This window comes from Neophocaena asiaeorientalis, unplaced genomic scaffold (assembly GCF_003031525.2).
Source record: "Neophocaena asiaeorientalis asiaeorientalis breed wild unplaced genomic scaffold, Neophocaena_asiaeorientalis_V1.1 scaffold192, whole genome shotgun sequence".
Taxonomy (NCBI): Eukaryota; Metazoa; Chordata; class Mammalia; order Artiodactyla; family Phocoenidae; genus Neophocaena; species Neophocaena asiaeorientalis.
Genome location: NW_020185326.1, coordinates 3,671,043 through 3,689,462, shown reverse-complemented (window position 1 = coordinate 3,689,462; position 18,420 = coordinate 3,671,043). Strand labels below are relative to the sequence as shown.

General features: G+C 37.3%; 1 protein-coding gene across 2 annotated transcripts in view; it reads left to right on the top strand.

The window, feature by feature from the left end:
* Nucleotides 1-18,420, top strand: part of TGFBR1 (transforming growth factor beta receptor 1) — a 36,533-nt gene that overhangs the window by 13,329 nt on the left and 4,784 nt on the right. For both annotated transcript variants that reach the window (XM_024734416.1, XM_024734415.1), the window contains exons 5-8: nt 2,840-3,007; nt 4,788-4,944; nt 14,614-14,738; nt 15,749-15,879. In XM_024734416.1, the coding sequence (XP_024590184.1) occupies nt 2,840-3,007; nt 4,788-4,944; nt 14,614-14,738; nt 15,749-15,879 (581 nt within the window). The remainder of the gene's footprint in view (nt 1-2,839; nt 3,008-4,787; nt 4,945-14,613; nt 14,739-15,748; nt 15,880-18,420) is intronic.

The window sequence follows — 18,420 nt, the reverse complement described above, 5'->3', positions numbered from 1 at the left end:
AGAATAGTATAATGAACCCCCCATCACCCAGCTTCAACAATTATCAGCTCACTGCCAACCATATTTGAGCTCTGATTCCACCTACTCTGCCCCCTCTGAATTATTTGAAGCTAATCCCAGACAGCATATCTTTTCATCCATAAATATCTGTTTGTATCTTTAGATTACGGGGAATCTTTTTTTGTGAAACATAACAATACTACCATTGTCAATTTTTAAAATGCCATCAAATATCTAGTCAGTTTCACATTTCTGGAGTGGTCTCCCCCCCCCCTTTTTTTTTTTTTAACAATTGGTTATTCACTTTAGGATCCATTGCATTTGGTTGATATTTATCTTAAATCCCTTAAAATCACTAGGGTTACCCTTTGTCTTTTTCTTCTCGGAGTTTATTTGTTAAAGAAACTGGATTGTTTGTCCTATAGGGCTTATCATTAATTGAATTCTTATAGTATCTCTGAACTTGCTCCTTGTATAATTTGAAAACTGGTAGTTAAAATTAGAGACTGAATCTGATTATTTTATTGGTTTCCTGAAAATATATACTTTCTACATATTCTTTCTATTGCATCAAATCAGGAGGTGTATAAGTGTGATTATCTGCTTTTTGTGACTTAGGGGCAGTGATGGATGTAAGCAGGGATTATCAATAGATACTACCAATTCAGTATTACTTAATTTAAAAACAAAACAAACAAAAGCAGTGATCATAGTCTGACCAAGTCCTTAGTTTTCACTTTCTTCTGTCTTCAACACCATTTAGCTTCTCCCCCAACCCTTAAAACAACCTTTGTATTCTGTGACTCTGGACTTTATTTCTTAATAGGTGTTTTTGTTTTCTGAAACTCTTAATACATATGAAGGCTCTAATTCTACAAATAATAATTTCTCCCTCAAAGAACTTACCCACATTTTTGCTTTCAAACTCAATGGTAGGTAGTGGTGACTTTCAAATATACAGTTTGAGGTTCAACCCTTACCCAGGCCCAGCATGTTTTAGGCTTGTTCCAAGTTGTAAACACACTAACCGACACAAAATGTTCCTGCTGCTGTGCCCTGAACTCTTCCCTTTTGCTCAGGCAGCAGCCAAGCTGTTACTGTCATCTGGAGGTTACCATGGGAACTGACAACCCTGCTGGCTCTTCCCTACACCTCCTTTCTTCTTTGTCAGGGTTAATGGACTTTGCCTAGAACCTAACCCCTCCATCCCCTATTCCCCTTTTCGTTATCTTTCTCATACTGATTTAGTTACTTCCACCTTAGACAACCCTTTATGTGGGCATAGCCTCTAATATGTCCTTCTTCCTTCCACCTCTCTTGTCACTTACCTCAGAAAACCTCCCATTCTTCCATCTTGCTGTGTTCCTATTTATTTCTTGTATTTGTGAGCCTTTCTGAATTCAGGTATGGTTAATAAGCATGCAGATAAAGCTAGTGATGTACCTGTATCAAGGAAAGGTATAAGTTTGAACAGAATCAGTTTACAAAGTTTATGAAGAAACAAGTTGATAAAGAACTAGTATCATGAATATCTAAATCCTTTCGAAAATACCCAGAAATCTCCTCCAGAATCTTCTGAAAACATTTCATTCCTTAATCTTTTCTAATCAGAATTGCTTTCTTTCAATTAACAACCTTCAAAATATAGAAATTGTTTTATGTCAATCAGGTTTTCTTTTGTTTTACAACTAATGGGGAAGTTCTTACATGCCATGCATTGTATTAAATGCTTTTAAAAAATCTATTATCCTATTTTTAAAATCTTCTTAGTAGTCTCGCAAAGTAAGGTATTCTTGTTGTGTAAAAGAAGGAACAAAGGCTCATTGGTTAAGAAACTTGTCTGAGGTTATGTAGTCAGTGACAGCCAGGCCCTGATTCCAACCCAGGTCAGAATGACTCCAAGTGTGCATCTTTTACTGAATTGTCCTGCCTCCTAGTATTGTTGTAATATTTTTGCTTTCATGATTTTGTGAAATATATGACTTGCCAGCTACTCCTAGGTTAAATTGGCTTTTGTGGACCACCCTAGCCTAGAAGCCCAGCCAGAACCGTTACCATGATTCTCATGGGAACATACATTTCCAATTCATGTACTGGCTTACAAATGAACTTTTGGAAGAACACATATTCCTAGTTGTTGAGGTTCAAAATCACCTTGTGTAAAACTGGATTCAGTCCTAGCCATTTCTCCTCATGACATTTTTAGCTCCTGTCTCAGCTTCCCCATGTGTCAGTGATACCACTATTTTTATATTTTTCTAATCTGGAAACCTTGGAATTGTAATCTTTTCTGGCTTCTTTGTGAACGGTACACACAGTCTGTTTGTCATTAAAGCTTGCAGTTCTCATTTAAGCTCCCTTTCAGTTTCCAATAATATTCCATTCCCACTATAGCCACACTAGGTTCCAGGTACTTCTCATCTTCTTCCCTCCCTCCTCCCTTGTTTCCCTCCCCCGTTCCAGAAACAATCGTTGAGCACCTAACCTGAACCAGGCACCTAACTTGAACCAGGCATTCCTCGAAGCATTATCCCAGCCCTGCTACCATCTGTGTGGACTCAACATCACCATTTTTTAACTATGATTCCCTCTCTTGAATGGGATTAGTTATCCTTGCCTTATCTCAAGATTAAGGGGCTTACTTTAAGGATCTAAAGGATACATACATGAAAGTATAAGAAAACTGAAATACAAGAAAATATGAAAGAAATATATACAAATTTGAGGTACCAACATATTGCAGTTGTGTGATTCAGGATTGAGAGTAAAAAATGATAACTTTTGAATAAATCATAAATGTTCTATAGCCCGTCTGAAATATTGTTATTCTACTTGGCAGACAATGGTACATGGACTCAGCTCTGGTTGGTGTCAGATTATCATGAGCATGGATCCCTTTTTGATTACTTGAACAGATACACAGTTACTGTGGAAGGAATGATAAAACTCGCTCTGTCCACAGCAAGTGGACTTGCCCATCTTCACATGGAGATAGTTGGTACCCAAGGTAACTCAAAGCAATCCTGTTATTTAAGCTTTTAAATTCCCATGGATCTAATATCTGTTCAGAAAATTTTTGCAAGAAGTCAGCTTAATTGGAGATATTTAAAATGAGTTTTTAGATGAGAATATTTTACCTTTCTGTTGAAAATCTAAGGTGGAGTTATGAATCTGGGAATTTGTTCAGAGATTCTCCAGTCATTGTAACAATACTGATATTTTTGTAAGTTCTTAAAAGTAGTAGTGTTTAGTCTTTCTTGTGATTTTTGAGGCTCTTGATTTTGGAATTTAGTTTATGTGCAGTACCATATGAAATGTGAAAAAGCTTTGTAAACATCAACACGCTCCATAAATGTTATCTGGCTATCTAATAATTATATTTGACCCTAGGATAAGGAGACTGCATGAGACAGTTTTACAGTTGAAAAATTGAATACTAAGTTTATGAAATTTTTATGCTTTGCTTTTTGTGCCATATAAGATATCAGATGCCAATATATTCTCTGCTCTAATGATTATCCACTTGCTACCTGATGGCTCCCCCACTCCCAACTTTACAACACACATGCTGTTTTACTATCTCAGCCAGCCCCATCTTTGTAAATTTTATTATTGTTGATTATAATAGCTTTATTGAGTTATTTACCCATTTGGTATACAATTCAGTGGTTTTTAGTATATTCACAGAGTTGTACAGCTATCACCACAATCAGTTTTAGAACATTTTCATCATCTTAAAAGAACCCTGTAGTTCTTAGCAGTCATTCCCCATTTCCCCCCAAACTCTTTAGCCTTAGGCAACCTCTAATATACTTTCCATCTCTATAGATTGGACATAGCATACAAAAGGAATCATACAATATGTGATCTTTTGTGACTGGCTTCTTTCTCTTAGTGTATTTTCAAGGTTCACCCATGCTGCAGCATTTATCAGCAATTCATTCTTTTTTATGGCTGAGTAATATTTCATTGTATGGATATACCACATTTTGGGTATCCATTCATCAGTGATGGACATATGGGTTGTTTCCACTTTGGGCTGTTATGAATAATGCTGCTATGAACATTGTTGTACAGGTTTTTGTGTGGACATGTTTCCAGTTCTCTTGGATATATACCTGGGAGTGGAATTACTGGATCATATAGTTACTCTAAAAATTTGTGAAACTGCCAGACTTTTTTTTCCCAAGTGCCTGTACTATTTTACATTTCCATCAGCAGTCTCTGAGGGTTCCAAGTTTTCCACATTGTAATTATTACTTTTTAATTTTAATTATTTTTAAATAATTTTAATTATTTTTAAATTATTTTTAATATTTTTTTTTCATTTTAGTGAGAAGACTAAATAAATAGATTAAAATACATAGTCCCTGCATAGTACAACTTTTTCTAGTGGTATTAAGGTATTATACATTTAGTGAGTATATTCCAGTTGATAGACAAAGGAAGTGATTGAGATTCTTGGTTCTTGAATTCGAATATCAGTGACTAGGATTCCTGTAAAAAATTCATAGGGTATCAACAAACTAGTATCTTTAACCCCCAGTCTTTGTGTATTAGACTGATATTTTTTGAGCATCATCCATTTTCTTTGAAGAAATGTAATTTCAGCAACTTTTTGTGTAATGATTCCCTTAAAGTGGTTTAGTAATGGCCTAGGTATTGTGGTGATGGGGGTTGAAATGCTTCGACACTGGGATGGGAGGAGAAGCTTTTGAACCTAAAGGTGAGATTTGTGATTGGTATTACCCTTTAAGCAACCATGTTTAATTTTTTTCTTTCTTTAGGAAAACCAGCCATTGCTCATAGGGATTTGAAATCAAAGAATATCTTGGTAAAGAAGAATGGAACTTGCTGTATTGCAGACTTGGGACTGGCAGTAAGACATGATTCGGCCACAGATACAATTGACATTGCTCCAAACCACAGAGTGGGAACAAAAAGGTATACTTATGGCTACACAGTGATTAATATGTTCTGAAATTGACTTCTTTTCCTTCTCATTTCTAGATATATATCTTTTCTGAAACTCGACCTTGTACTTTATTAGATTGCTCACAGGTAGAAGATCTCATGGTCTTGCCTGCTCTGAAACCAAGGTTACCTGACTTAAAAAGGTAACTGCTGATGAAAGGTGGCCTTTCCAGAAAATATTACCATTAGTTATCATAATAGTAGCTAATGTTTATGGGGTACCCACTATGTGCCAATCATTTTAATGGGTCTTTTATGTGTATCATTTATTGTTCTCTTCAAATGTTGTGCTGTAGTTAGCCCAACTGTTTTCAGAATTTTTATCTCCTGAAAACATGCCTTTCTCTCTTCAAACTTTCCCATGTGCTGTATCCTAGAGCATACTTTCTGCTTTTATTTCCCTAGCTTGTACTTAGTCTTCCTTGCTCATAGAAGTCCTTTTCTGGACTGTTAGATGTCCTTGGCAGGGGCCCTCACTGCATGCTGAACTTGGACCACTGAGGCACTTAGCACATTATAACTGTGCATTTATTTGTCTGTATATTCCATTGGATCATAAGCTGCTTGAGAGCAGCCTTGTATTCCCAGCATCCATTTGTGCCTAATACATAGTAAGTCCTCAATAAATATTTGTTGAGTCTATGAGTACTCAAAGGACCTAATTAGGTAGGTATCACTACCCTCAATTCAGAGATGAGGAAACCACCTTGTGGAGGTTAAGTAATGTGGCCAACCAACCTCATGGATGGTAAGCTGAAGAGCCGAGATTTAAACCTGGGCCTCTCTGACCCAAAAGGCTTTGCTCTGTGTATCACACAGCATTTGCCACCACATATCTTTAAACTGCTACCTTGGACTTGAATAGAGCCAATATTCTATCTCAGTCATATTTGTGACTTACGGATTCAACAGGGACTCTCAGATCTCTTGACTCAGTGTTCCAGGCAGTGGTTGCTGCAGGTTTTTGTGAGTCCTAGGACTTTTGAAGCCTCAGAACTGTGCAAGGTGGTATCAATAGGAGAACTGGCATTCATTTTTATCTTTTATTTTGTTCCCTGGAGTATGTCTTTGTCTTTCCTTTTATCCTGTATTAGTGAGAAGACTTCTAGATTAAAATATGGTACATAGTACATATCCAAGTAGGTGGTGTACATTAGGACACCTAGGATAGTCAGTTATTACTTGTGGGTCATTGGAAACTTAGATCATAAGGCAGATAGCATAAAATTGCTGTTTCAGCTTTTCATGGGATTTGGTTGACATCATTAATTTGCAAACCAATTGGGATATTTAATATTTTTCTTGAGTCTAATATGATCTCAGTTATGTGTGGAAGCTTGAGCTTCAGAGATCAGACCCAGGGAGAGGACAGGGGTGGGCTGTGTAGAAACAGTCTGAAGGGGCTGGAGGCTGGTGCAACTGACTGCACCTGAGGTTATACACAGAAGAAGCCTGGGCTGCCTTAGAGGCCAGGTGCCATTGTGTGGGCAGTGCATGAGGGGAGGGTTGGGACCTGCCATTACAGCCTTTTTCCTGGCATGAGCTCTCAGGCAGCAGGACACAGCCTACACAAACTCCTGAAGCAGTCACAATACATACCCCACCCCAGGCTCCAGGAGCAATTGATCGTGAGCTGCCTCTGCTCCCCTCATGTGCTCTGGGGGCACACGTGAGCTGCCACCACCACCAACCCCAGGACCAGGCATCCGCCGCCACATCTGCACACCCTCTTTCAAGGGGATAACTGCCAGCACATGCTGAGGAAAGAGGTGACAGGCATCCATACTAAAAACAGCCCCTGCACCAAAAGTATTAAACCCACACAAGGTACACAGGGACACCCCCACATATAAACAGTCTTCCAAGATCACCATCAATAACTGTTTCTCCTAAACTCACAGAATAAGAGAAATACAAGTAAAGTGAAGAAGCAGAGGAACCACTCCCAGTTAAAAGACCATTAGAATTCCCCTGAAAGAACAAACAATGAAACAGACCTCTTCAGTCTAGGGGACACTGATTTCAAAAAGGAAATAGTGGAAATACTGAAGGAATTAAGAAAGGCTATCAACAGAAATGCAGAGTACTATAAAAAGGAACTAGAAACCATAAAGAGGAACCAAGAAAAATTAGAAGAAAACTCACTTGTTGAGATAAAAACTAAAGGCAATGAATAGCAGAATAAATAATTGAGAAGAACGAGTAAGTGAACTGGAAGATAGAATATGGAAATCACCCAATCAGGATGGCAGACAGACAAATGAAAAAAAGAGACCTATGGGATAATATAAAGCATGCCAATCTAGGCATAATAGGGATTCCAGAAGGGGAAGAAAGAGAAAAGGGGATCGAAAATGTATTTGAAGAAATTATGACTGAAAACTTCCCAAACCTAAATAAGGAAACAGATATCAAGGTACAGGAAGCACAGAGGGTCCCAAACAGGGTGAACCCAAACAGATCTACACGACGACCTATTATAATAAAAATGGCAAAAAGAGAGGATTCTAAAGGCAGCAAGAGAAAAACAAAGAGTTAATTACAAGGGATCCCCCATAAAGTTATCAGCTGATTTCTCTACAGAAATGTTGCAGGCCAGAAGGAAGTAGCAAGATATATTCAAAGTCCTGAAAGGGAAAAATCTGCAACCTAGGATACTCTACCCAGCAAGATTATCATTGAGAATAGAAAGAGAGAGAAAGAATTTCTCAGACAAGCAAAAAACTAAAAGAATACAGCAGTACTAAAGCTATCCTAAAGGGAATATTGAAAGGTCTTCTCTAAATAGAAAAGGAGTAACAGTCTATAGGGAAGAGAAAATCACAGTTGGAAAGCAAATTACCTAAATAAGCCAGTACACACACAGATTAAAAAAAAAAAAAATTCTGTGAAAGTGATGGTAACCACAATGAACAGCAAAAGGATGAACATGAAGATGTAAAAGAGGACATCAAACTCATAAAATGTGGGGAAGGAGGGTAAGAAAATGTAGATTTTTTTTTTTTTTTCATTTCCTAGATGTGTTTGAGCCTGTATGACTACCAGTCTAAGGCAAGTAGATATAGGACAGGGTTAACATATTTCAGAAACAGAGTAAACACAAATCAAAAACATACAGTAGATTGACAGAAACAAAAAAGAAGAGAACGTAAGTATAATACAAGAGAAAATCATCAAATCACAAAAGGAAAAATAATAGAAAAGGACAAAGAAGAAATATAAAATCAACAGGAAAACAAGGTCAAAATGGCAATGAATAACATATCTATCAATAGCTACTTAAATGCCAATGGACTAAATGCGCCAATCAAAAGACACAGAGTGGTAAGCTTCTGCACAGCAAAGGAACCCATAAACAAAACGAAAAAACAACCACAGAATGAGAGAAAATATCTGCAAACTATGCAATGGACAGGGCTTAGTCTCTAAAATTTACAAACAGCTCATATGGCTCACTATCAAAAAAAGCAACCCAATCAAAAAATGGGTGGAAGACCTAAATTGATATTTCTCCAAAGAAGACATACACATGGCCAAGAGGCACATGAAAAGATGCTCAGCTAATTATTAGAGAAAAGCAAATCAAAACTACAATGAGGTATCACCTCACACCAGTCAGGATAGCCATCATCAAAAAAATCTACAAACCATAAATCCTGGAGAGGATGTGGAGAAAAGGGAACCCTCCTACAACTGCTGGTGGGAATGTAAATTGGTACAACCACCATGGAGAACAGTATGGAGGTTCCCTAAAAAAACTCAAAAAGAACTACTATATGATCCAGCAATCTCACTCCTGGGCATATATCCAAGAAAACCATGATTCAAAAAGATACATGCATCCCAATGTTCATTGCAGCACTATTTAAAATAGCCAAGACATGAAGCAGTCTAAATGTCCATTGACAGAAGAATGGATAAAGAAGATGGGTGTGTGTGTGTGTGTGTATGTGTGTATTCACACACACACACACATATGTATATATACATACACACACACACATACAATGGACCATTAGCCATTAAAAAGAACGAAATAATGCCATTTGCAGCAACATGGGTGGACCTAGAGATTATCATACTAAGTCAGACAGAAAAAGACAAATATCATATGATATCACTTATATGTGCAATTTAAAAAATGATACAAATGAACTTATTTACAAAGTAGAAACAGACTCACAGACTTAGAAAACAAATTTATGGTTACCAAAGGGGAAAGGTGGGGGGGAGTGATAAATCAGGAGGTTGGGATTAACATATACACAATACTATATATAAAACAGATAATCAATAAGAACCTGCTGTGTAGCACAAGGAACTCTACTCAGTACTCTGTGATAACCTATATGGGTAAAGAATCTGAAAAAGAATGGATATATGTGTATATATTAACTGAACAACTTTGCTGTACACCTGAAACTAACACAACATTGTATATCAACTATACCCAAGTATAAAATAAAAAAATTAAAAAATAATAAAAATATACTCTCTCTCAAAAAAATAGATCTCTCAATATCCTGTGGTAAACCATAATGGAAAAGAATATGAAAAAATATATATATATATGTATATCTGAATCACTTTGCTGTACAGTAGAAATTAACACAACATTGTAAATCAACAATACTTGAATAAAATAAAATTTTTTAAATAGAAAAAAAGAGTGGCAGATTTGATAGAAAAAAACAAGAGCCTACAATATGCTGCCTACAAGAGACCCACTTTAGGGCAAAGGACACACATAGATTGAAAGTGAGGGGATGGAAAAAGATTTCATGCAAATGAAAATGAAAAGAAAGGGGAGGTTGCGATACTCATATCAGACAAAATAGACTTTCAAACAAAGCCCGTAAAGAAAGAGAAGGACACTATATGATAAAAGGATTGATACAGGAAGAGGATTTTATACTTGACAACATAATATGCACCTAATAATATAGGAGTACCTAAATACATAAAACAAATACTAACAGACATAAAGGGAGAAACTGACGGGAATACAATAATAGTAGGAGACTTTAACACCCCATTCACATCAATGGACATATCTTCTAGACAGAAAATCAATAAGACAACAGAGATCCTAAATGACACAATAGAACAGTTAGGCTTAATTGACATTTTCAGGACATTAAAAAAAAAACAGGGCTTCCCTGGTGGCGCAGTGGTTGAGAGTCCGCCTGCCAATGCAGGGGACACGGGTTCGCGCCCCGGTCCGGGAAGATCCCACATGCCGCGGAGCGGCTGGGCCCGTGAGCCATGGCCGCTGAGCCTGCGCGTCCGGAGCCTGTGCTCCGCAACGGGAGAGGCCACAAAAGGGAGAGGCCCGCGTACTGCAAATAAATAAATAAATAAAAGATAAAAAATACATAAAAAAAAAAACAAAACAAAACATTCTTTTCAAGTGCACATGGAACATTCTCTAGGATTGACCACATTACTAGGGCATAAAACAAGCCTCAACAAATTTAAGAGTATAGAAATTATCTCAAACATCTTTTCTGACCACAGCAGCATGAAACTAGAAATCAACCACAGAAAAGAAATGAGAGAAAAAAAAAGATTACATGGAGACTCAACAGCATGCTACTAAAAAACCAATGGGTCAATGATGAAATCAGAGGGGAAATTTTAAAATACCTTGAGGGACTTCTCTGGTAGTCCAATGGGTAAGGCTCCACACTCCCAATGCAGGGGGTCTGGGTTCGATCCCTGGCCAGGAAACTAGATCCCACATGCATGCTGCAACTAAGAAGTCTGCATGCTGTAACTAAGAAGTCCGCAAGCCGCAACTAAGTCTGCATGCCACAACTAAAGATCCTGCGTGCCACAGCTAAGACCCAGCACAGCCAAAATAAATACAATGAATAAATAAAATAAATATTTTTAAAAATACCTTGAGACAGATGACAAAACACAACCATACAAAATCTATGGGATGGCAGCAAAAGCAGTTCTTAGAAGTTCATAGCAATACAGACCTTGCTCAAAAAACAAGAAAAATCTCAAACATCCTAACCTACTACTTAAAAGAATTAGAAAAAAGGAGAACAAACAAAACCTGAGAGCAGAAGGAAGTAATAAAGATCAGAGGGAAAAATAAGAGATTTTAAATAAAATAGAGATTTTTTTAAAAAATAGAAAAAACAATACAACCAAGAGCTGGTTCTTTGAAAGGATAATCAAAATTGACAAACCTCTGGCCAGGCTCACCAAGAAGAAAAGAGAGAATCCAAATAAAGTAAATGAAAAAGGAGACAGACATAACGACTGATACTGCAGAAATACAAAAAACTATAAGGGAATACTGTGAACAATTAAATGCCAACAAATTTGACAACCTAGAAGAAATGGACAAGTTTCTAGAAACATACAGCCCACCAAAACTGAATCAAAAAGAAATTGGTACATACAGCTGATTCACTTTGTTGTAGAGCAGAAACTAACACAACATTGTCAAGCAGTTACATTCCAATAAAAAAATAGATAATTTGAACAGACTGATCATTAGAGGTGAAACAATCTGTAATTTAAAAACTCCCTACAAACAAAAGTCCAGGACCAAATGGCTCCACAGGTGAATTCTACCATACAAAGAAGAACTTACATTGATCCTTCTAACTCTTCCAAAAATTGAAGAGGAGAGAACACTCCCAAAGACATTCTATGAAGCCACCATCACCCTGATACCAAAACCAGACAAATACACCAGCAAAAAAGAAAATTACAGGCCAATATCATTGATGAATATAGATGCAAAAATTCTCAACAAAATATTAGCAGACTGAATCCAAAACACACAAAAAAGATCATACACCATGACCAAGTGGGATTCATTGCAAGTTCACAAGCATGGTTCAACATTCACAAATCAGTGTGATACACCACATGAACAAAAGAAAAGACAAAAACTGCATGATTGTCTCAATAGATTCAGAAAAAGCATTTGACAAAATTCCATTCATGATAAAAAAAAAACCTCTTACCAATGTGGGTACAGAGGGAACATAACAAAAGCTATTTATGACAAACCCACAGCCAATATAATACTCAGTGGTGAAAAGCTGAAAGCCTTCCCACTAAAATCTGGAACAAGACAAGGATGTCCACTCTCACCTCTTCTATTCAACCTGGTATTGGTAGTCCTAGCCACAGCAATCAGACAAGAAAAAGAAATAAAAGATATCCAAATTGGAAGGGAAGAGGTAAAGTTGTCATTATATGCAGATGACATGATTCTACATATAGAAAACCCTGAAGACTCCACACATCGATTACTAGAACTGAAGTGAATTCAGCAAGGTAGCAGGATACAAGATTAACATACAGAAACCGGTTGCATTTCTTTACACTAACAATAAAACATCAGGAAGGGAATGTTAAAAACAAAAAACTTTCAAAATTGCACCCTCAAAAATAAAATACTTAGGGGCTTCCCTGGTGGTGCAGTGGTTGAGAGTCCGCCTGCCGATGCAAGGGACACGGGTTCATGCCCCAGTCCAGGAGGATCCCACATGCCGCAGGGCGGCTAGGCCCATGAGCCATGGCCACTGAGCCTGCGCGTCCGGAGCCTGTGCTCCACAACGAGAAAGGCCACAACAGTGAGAGGCCTGCGTACCGTGAAAAAATAAAAAATAAAATGCTTAGGAATAAACCTGCCCATGGAGGTGAAAGACTTGAGAACTCTAAAACATTAATAAAGGAAACTGAAGATGATTCAAAGAAATGGAAAGATGTTCCATGCACTTGGATTGGAAGAATATTGTTAAAATGGCCATACTACCCAAAGCAATCTACAGATTTAATGCAATCCCTACAAAATTACTCATGACGTTTTTCACAGAACTAGAATAATCCTAAAATTTATATGGAACCATAAAAGACTCAGAATTGTCAAAGCAATCCTGAAGAAAAAGAACAAAGCAGGAAGCATAACCCTCCCAGACTTCAGACAATACTACAAAGCTACAGTAATCAAAACAGCATGGTATTGGCACAAAAACAGACATATGGATCAGTGGTACAGAATAGAGAGCCCAGAGTTAAAGCCACACCACTACAGTCAATTAATCTTCGACAAAGGAGACAATAATATACAATGGAAAAAAGACTCTCCTTCAGCAAGTGGTGTTGGAAAAGTTGGACAGCTGCATGTAAATTGATAAAGTTAGAACACACCCTCTCACCATACACAAAAATAAAACTCAAAGTGGCTTAAAGACTTAAACATAAGACATTACACCAAAAACTCCTTGAAGAGATCACAGACGAAACATTCTCTGACATAAATCACACCAGTGTTTTCTTAGGTCAGTCTCCCTAGGCAGTAGAAATAAAAACAAACAAATGGGACCTAGTCAAACTTCCAAGCCGTTGCACAGGAAAGGAACCATTAAAAAAATGAAAAGACAAGCTACAGAGTGGGAGAAAATATTTGCAAATGATGCGACTGACAAGGGCTTAATTTCCAAAATATACAAACAGCTCATACAACTCAACAACAAAACAACCCAATGGAAAAATGGGCAGAAGACCTAAATGTGCATTTCTCCAGGGAAGAAATACAAATGGCCAATAGGCACATGAAAAGATGCTCAATTTCACTAATTATTAGAGAAATGCAAATCAAAACTACAGTGAGGTACTGCCTCACACCAGTCAGAATGGCCATCATTAAAAACTACAAATAAAAAATGCTGGAGAGCATGTGGAGAAAACGGAACCCTCCACTGTTGGTGGGAATAATGTACGTTGGTACAGCCACTATGGAGAACAGTATGGAGAAAACTGAAAACAGAATTATCATATGATCCAGCAATCCCACTGCTGGGCATATATCCAGAAAAAACTGTAATCCAAAAAGATACATGCACCCCTGTGTTCATACCAGCACTATTTACAATAGCCAAAACATGGAAACAACCTAAATGGCCATCCACAGATGAATGGATAATGAAGATGTGGTATATAGATACAGTGGAATACTGCAAAAGAACAAAATAATGCCATTTGCAGCAACATGGATGCAACTAGAGATTATCATACTAAGTGAAGCAAGTCAGAAAGACAAATACCATATGATATCATTTATATGTGGAATCTAAAATATGACAAATAATCCTATCTATGAAACAGAAACAGATTCAGGGACAAAGAGAACAGACTTGTGGTTGCCAAGGGGGAGGAGGTTGGGAGAAGGATGGAGCAGGAGGTTGGGGTGAGCAGGTGTAAGCTATTATATGTGGAATGGATAAACAACAACGTCCTACTGTATAGAACAGAGAACTATATGCAGTATATACTATGATAAACCATAATGGGAAAGAATATTTAAATAAGAATATATATATGCATAACTGAATTTCTGCTGTATAGCAAAGTGATTAACACAATATTGTAAATCAACTATACTTCAATTAAAAAAATTTTTTTTTAATTAAAAAAAATTTTAATTAAAAAAATTTTTTTTAATTTAAAAAAATTTCACTATGCAGAAGCATAGTGAAAGGGGGAAAAGGTCAAAATTAATATTGACCCTCCCCCCACCTCCCCACCCAGGAGTAAAAGGAAGTTTATGAAACAGTTTAAAAGTAATGTCACTATTACATAATAAAATGCTGACTTCTTTTTTAGGTACATGGCCCCTGAAGTTCTAGATGATTCCATAAATATGAAACACTTTGAATCCTTCAAACGTGCTGACATCTATGCAATGGGACTAGTATTCTGGGAAATAGCTCGCCGATGTTCCATTGGTGGTAAATCTCTCTCCTCTCCCCCAACATTTTGTCATGAACAAGTGGTTCAAGAATTGCCTTTTTTATTGAATGAAATTGTTTACCCGGTGATCACTGAGAGTGCCAGAAAAAATGAAAGAGATAAATGACATGACATGCTTTATCCTAGTGTATAGTTTTATCCTAATACACAGCTTTATTCCAGTGTAATTTTTTTCTATTTCCACTTGGATTTTGGGAAGCAACAGAAACCAACCCCTTGTTATGTTGCAATATAGATATTTAGAATGGATGACTACTTGAGAGGCCACCCAGGAAGCTATTTCTAGCATGTACCTGAGTCAGACTGATTTTTTTCCCCCTGAGATTGTGGTTATTTTCTCAATCTTGAGAGCTGGAAATTACATATACAGAATATATACACTGCGTTGCATTACTTTTTTAAAGTAAGTTTGTGTTAGACTGAGCACTTTCAATGTTTACTTGAGAAATAGTCTCTTATCCTTGAGGACCAGGCTCACCAGACTAGTGCCTCAGGGTTTTGAGGCAGTGAGGGGTAGAGTAGCAAATAGGACAGGTTATTGACAGATACAAGTAGAGGAAGGGACTTGCACCTCAGGCTTGCCTTGTAAGATTCACACCTTAGTGATAGAGTGTGTGTATCCCCATACCAACTGAGAGGCTGTGCACTTGTAGAATAAAAGGTTTCATTTCTTGCGCATTAGGGTTCTGGGAGAAAATGTCAATCTGGTCATCACAGCTCATAGTTAACCATCATTAAAATAGTCTTTGCTGATCCCATGGCAATACTTAGTTTCAAGGTGTGGGCTCAGTACTGACTCAGGGAGGTGGGTTGTTGATGGAGATGTGGATGAGAGACTGCAGTCTGTAAGCTGTGTTCCATTTACCTGATTTAGTAATGGGACACTGTAACAGGACTCTCAGCTGTTCTTTTTCTGTCTGGTCAAAGAATGCTCTGACATGATCTGAGTAAATCCTTCAAAATAGATTTTTTTTCTCTACCAATGTAGGAATTCATGAAGATTACCAGCTGCCTTATTATGATCTTGTACCTTCTGATCCATCAGTTGAAGAAATGAGAAAAGTTGTTTGTGAACAGAAGTTAAGGCCAAATATTCCAAACAGATGGCAGAGCTGTGAAGTGAGTATTTATTTTGGATACTACACAGTTCTCTAAACTGCTTCTGGTTAGTAAGTGGAAATTTGCTACTTTAAGGAAAACAGACATTAAGAATCCCCATTCCTTTATTTTTCATGGCTGTTAAACCAGTGAGTAAAAGTAGAATAATTTGTTGTTCATGTTCAATTTTAAGTATATTGAAAGGGCTGTGGAACGTTTTCAGTGGCCATTAGTGTATCAGAACAGTGTTTAGATCTGCCAATGAAACAAGGCTCCTACATTTTTAATTAAAGTTTCCCTTCAATCAGGGCAGCCCAGAATAGTTGGATGAGTACTGGATGGAATTAGGAGGCCTGTATTCTAGATCAGCCTGGCTACCATTTCAGAGTCTGACTTTGGGCAAACCACTTCTGTTTTCTGGACCTTAATACGCCTTTTTGTAAAATGAGGGATTTGGATGATTATTGAAGATGGTTCAGATGATTTTACATTTTATTCATCTCACTGCCCATATGACTATTCACCAGGAATTTGGGGAAAGTGCTTTCCAGCAGTGTCTGAGCTTTTCAATCCCAGCTCTTACAAAAAGTTGTAGAAATATTTTTGTAGTTGTACCTTTAAAGAATTCATAAGAAAAATTTTATTTAATCTGTCCTTAATTGCTGTTACTATTATAATACTATTATAATATTGGTGAAACAAAGCATTTCCCTCCAGATTTGATGTTTTGTAGTTTAGGAAGAATAAAAAGCTGGTTACTTAAGTAGTTGATTTTACATCTTAAAATAATGTAGGCCTTAGTAGACACCTTTGACATCAAGAGAGTCCCTTGGCTACCTCCAACCAAATCAAGTATCCAGGCCCAGATAAAATATATTGTGTGCTCACAGAATCTGCATGTTTTAACGAATGGAATTGGGCTAGATCTTGTCTTGTAAAAATTTGATCTTGATACTACAAAGCAGTTACAAATTGGAATTACTCATGCACTCATTCAGTGATTAGAGCAGATTAGTATTAAACAGATGGCTTTTTAAGCATGAAGGAGAGTTAGCAGTTAACATTAAAAATGCACATGCAATTTGCACTTACTGTCACAGCATGCTGAATTAATGCCATCACTGGCATTTTTGTTTTTTTCTCCATTTGGCTAGTTTTCTATGTACTTATCACTAACTCAGTCTTGCACTTTTCTAGGGTTTTACAAATCTCTCAGTAGCTGAAACACATCAAGAATTTGAAACTGATAGGATACCTACAGAAGTATCTTCAGAACCCTCTGACTTTTTCCAGTCTGGACTGGTTGTTCTCTAGGCCAGCTTTCATCTTGGGATATCCCTCACCTTTCATCTGTGATTCCCTTTGCCTCTTTTATGGTGAATCCTCCTTCCTGGATCCCACATCTTCCTGTTTCTTGGTTTGCTCATTTTCCCCCTCTCTCAGCTCTCTGCTCAGATGTTACCTTGTCAGTGAGACATTACCTCTCAACCTATTTAAAATAGCACCTTCCTTCCCTGGCATATTTTATCTCCTTCTCTAAACGATGTTTCTCCTTAGCACTTACCATTGACAGTCCATGTATTTTGCTTATTTATTAATTATATGCTTTAGCCTTCTAGAATATCAGCTTTATGAGAGCAGAAATTTTGTCTGTTAGTTCACTGCTGTTAGTTCCCTAACACCCAGGATGGTTATCTAGTAGACTATAGGCGCTCAGTTTGTTGGATGAATTTTATGTATGGGCTGGGCCCTTGGTCATTTTTATCTGGAAACAAATGTTCATTTCTAGGGAATTTTCCTCAAGTATCTCCTTGATGTGTTCCTTTCCATTTTCCTCTGTTCTTTTTGTTCAACTCTGGTTATGAATGTAGATGTCCTGAACAGGCATTCTAATTTTCTTATCTTTTCCCTTCTATTATCCATCTCTTTGGGGGTTTTTTTCTCAACTTTCTGGGAGATGTATGAGCTTTTATCTTTTGAGTTTTTTATTATTATTATTATTATTCAGGTTTATCTTCTAGTTCTGTAAAGTTTTTCTAAAACCAAACAAAACCCAAAAAATTATCAATAAGTCCAATATCAGTGTTTTCTTTATCTCTTTGAGGATATTAATGATAGATTGTTGATACTGTCTTCTTTCTATACACCTTCTGTTTTCTCCAAGGTGCTTTTTTCTGTTTGTGTCAACTTCTGCATTTCATATTACTTTCCTCAAATGTTTGATCAAGCTCATACTCTTCATGTATAAAAGGGGCACTGAAAGCTGATGGGAAGCTTTGTGCACACGAAGGAGCTTATCATCATCAACTGTGATGTGAGCGTGATGTAACTGGGTTGCTTCCTTGGGGAACCACTGATGTCAGTCTCTTCAGGCTTTTCCTCTTGGGCGAAAGACTCTTCCAGTCTCTTACCTGGAGGATTATGTAAAGTCACTGGCCGTGTTTTCGGAAGAAAGTTTATGGTCTTAGCGTTCAGTGTGTTGTCAGTGTGGAACTTCGCCATGTTCCCCAAGACAGAAATCTCAGTTCTACTCTCTCAGGTGCGAACCTCTCGACTTCTGCT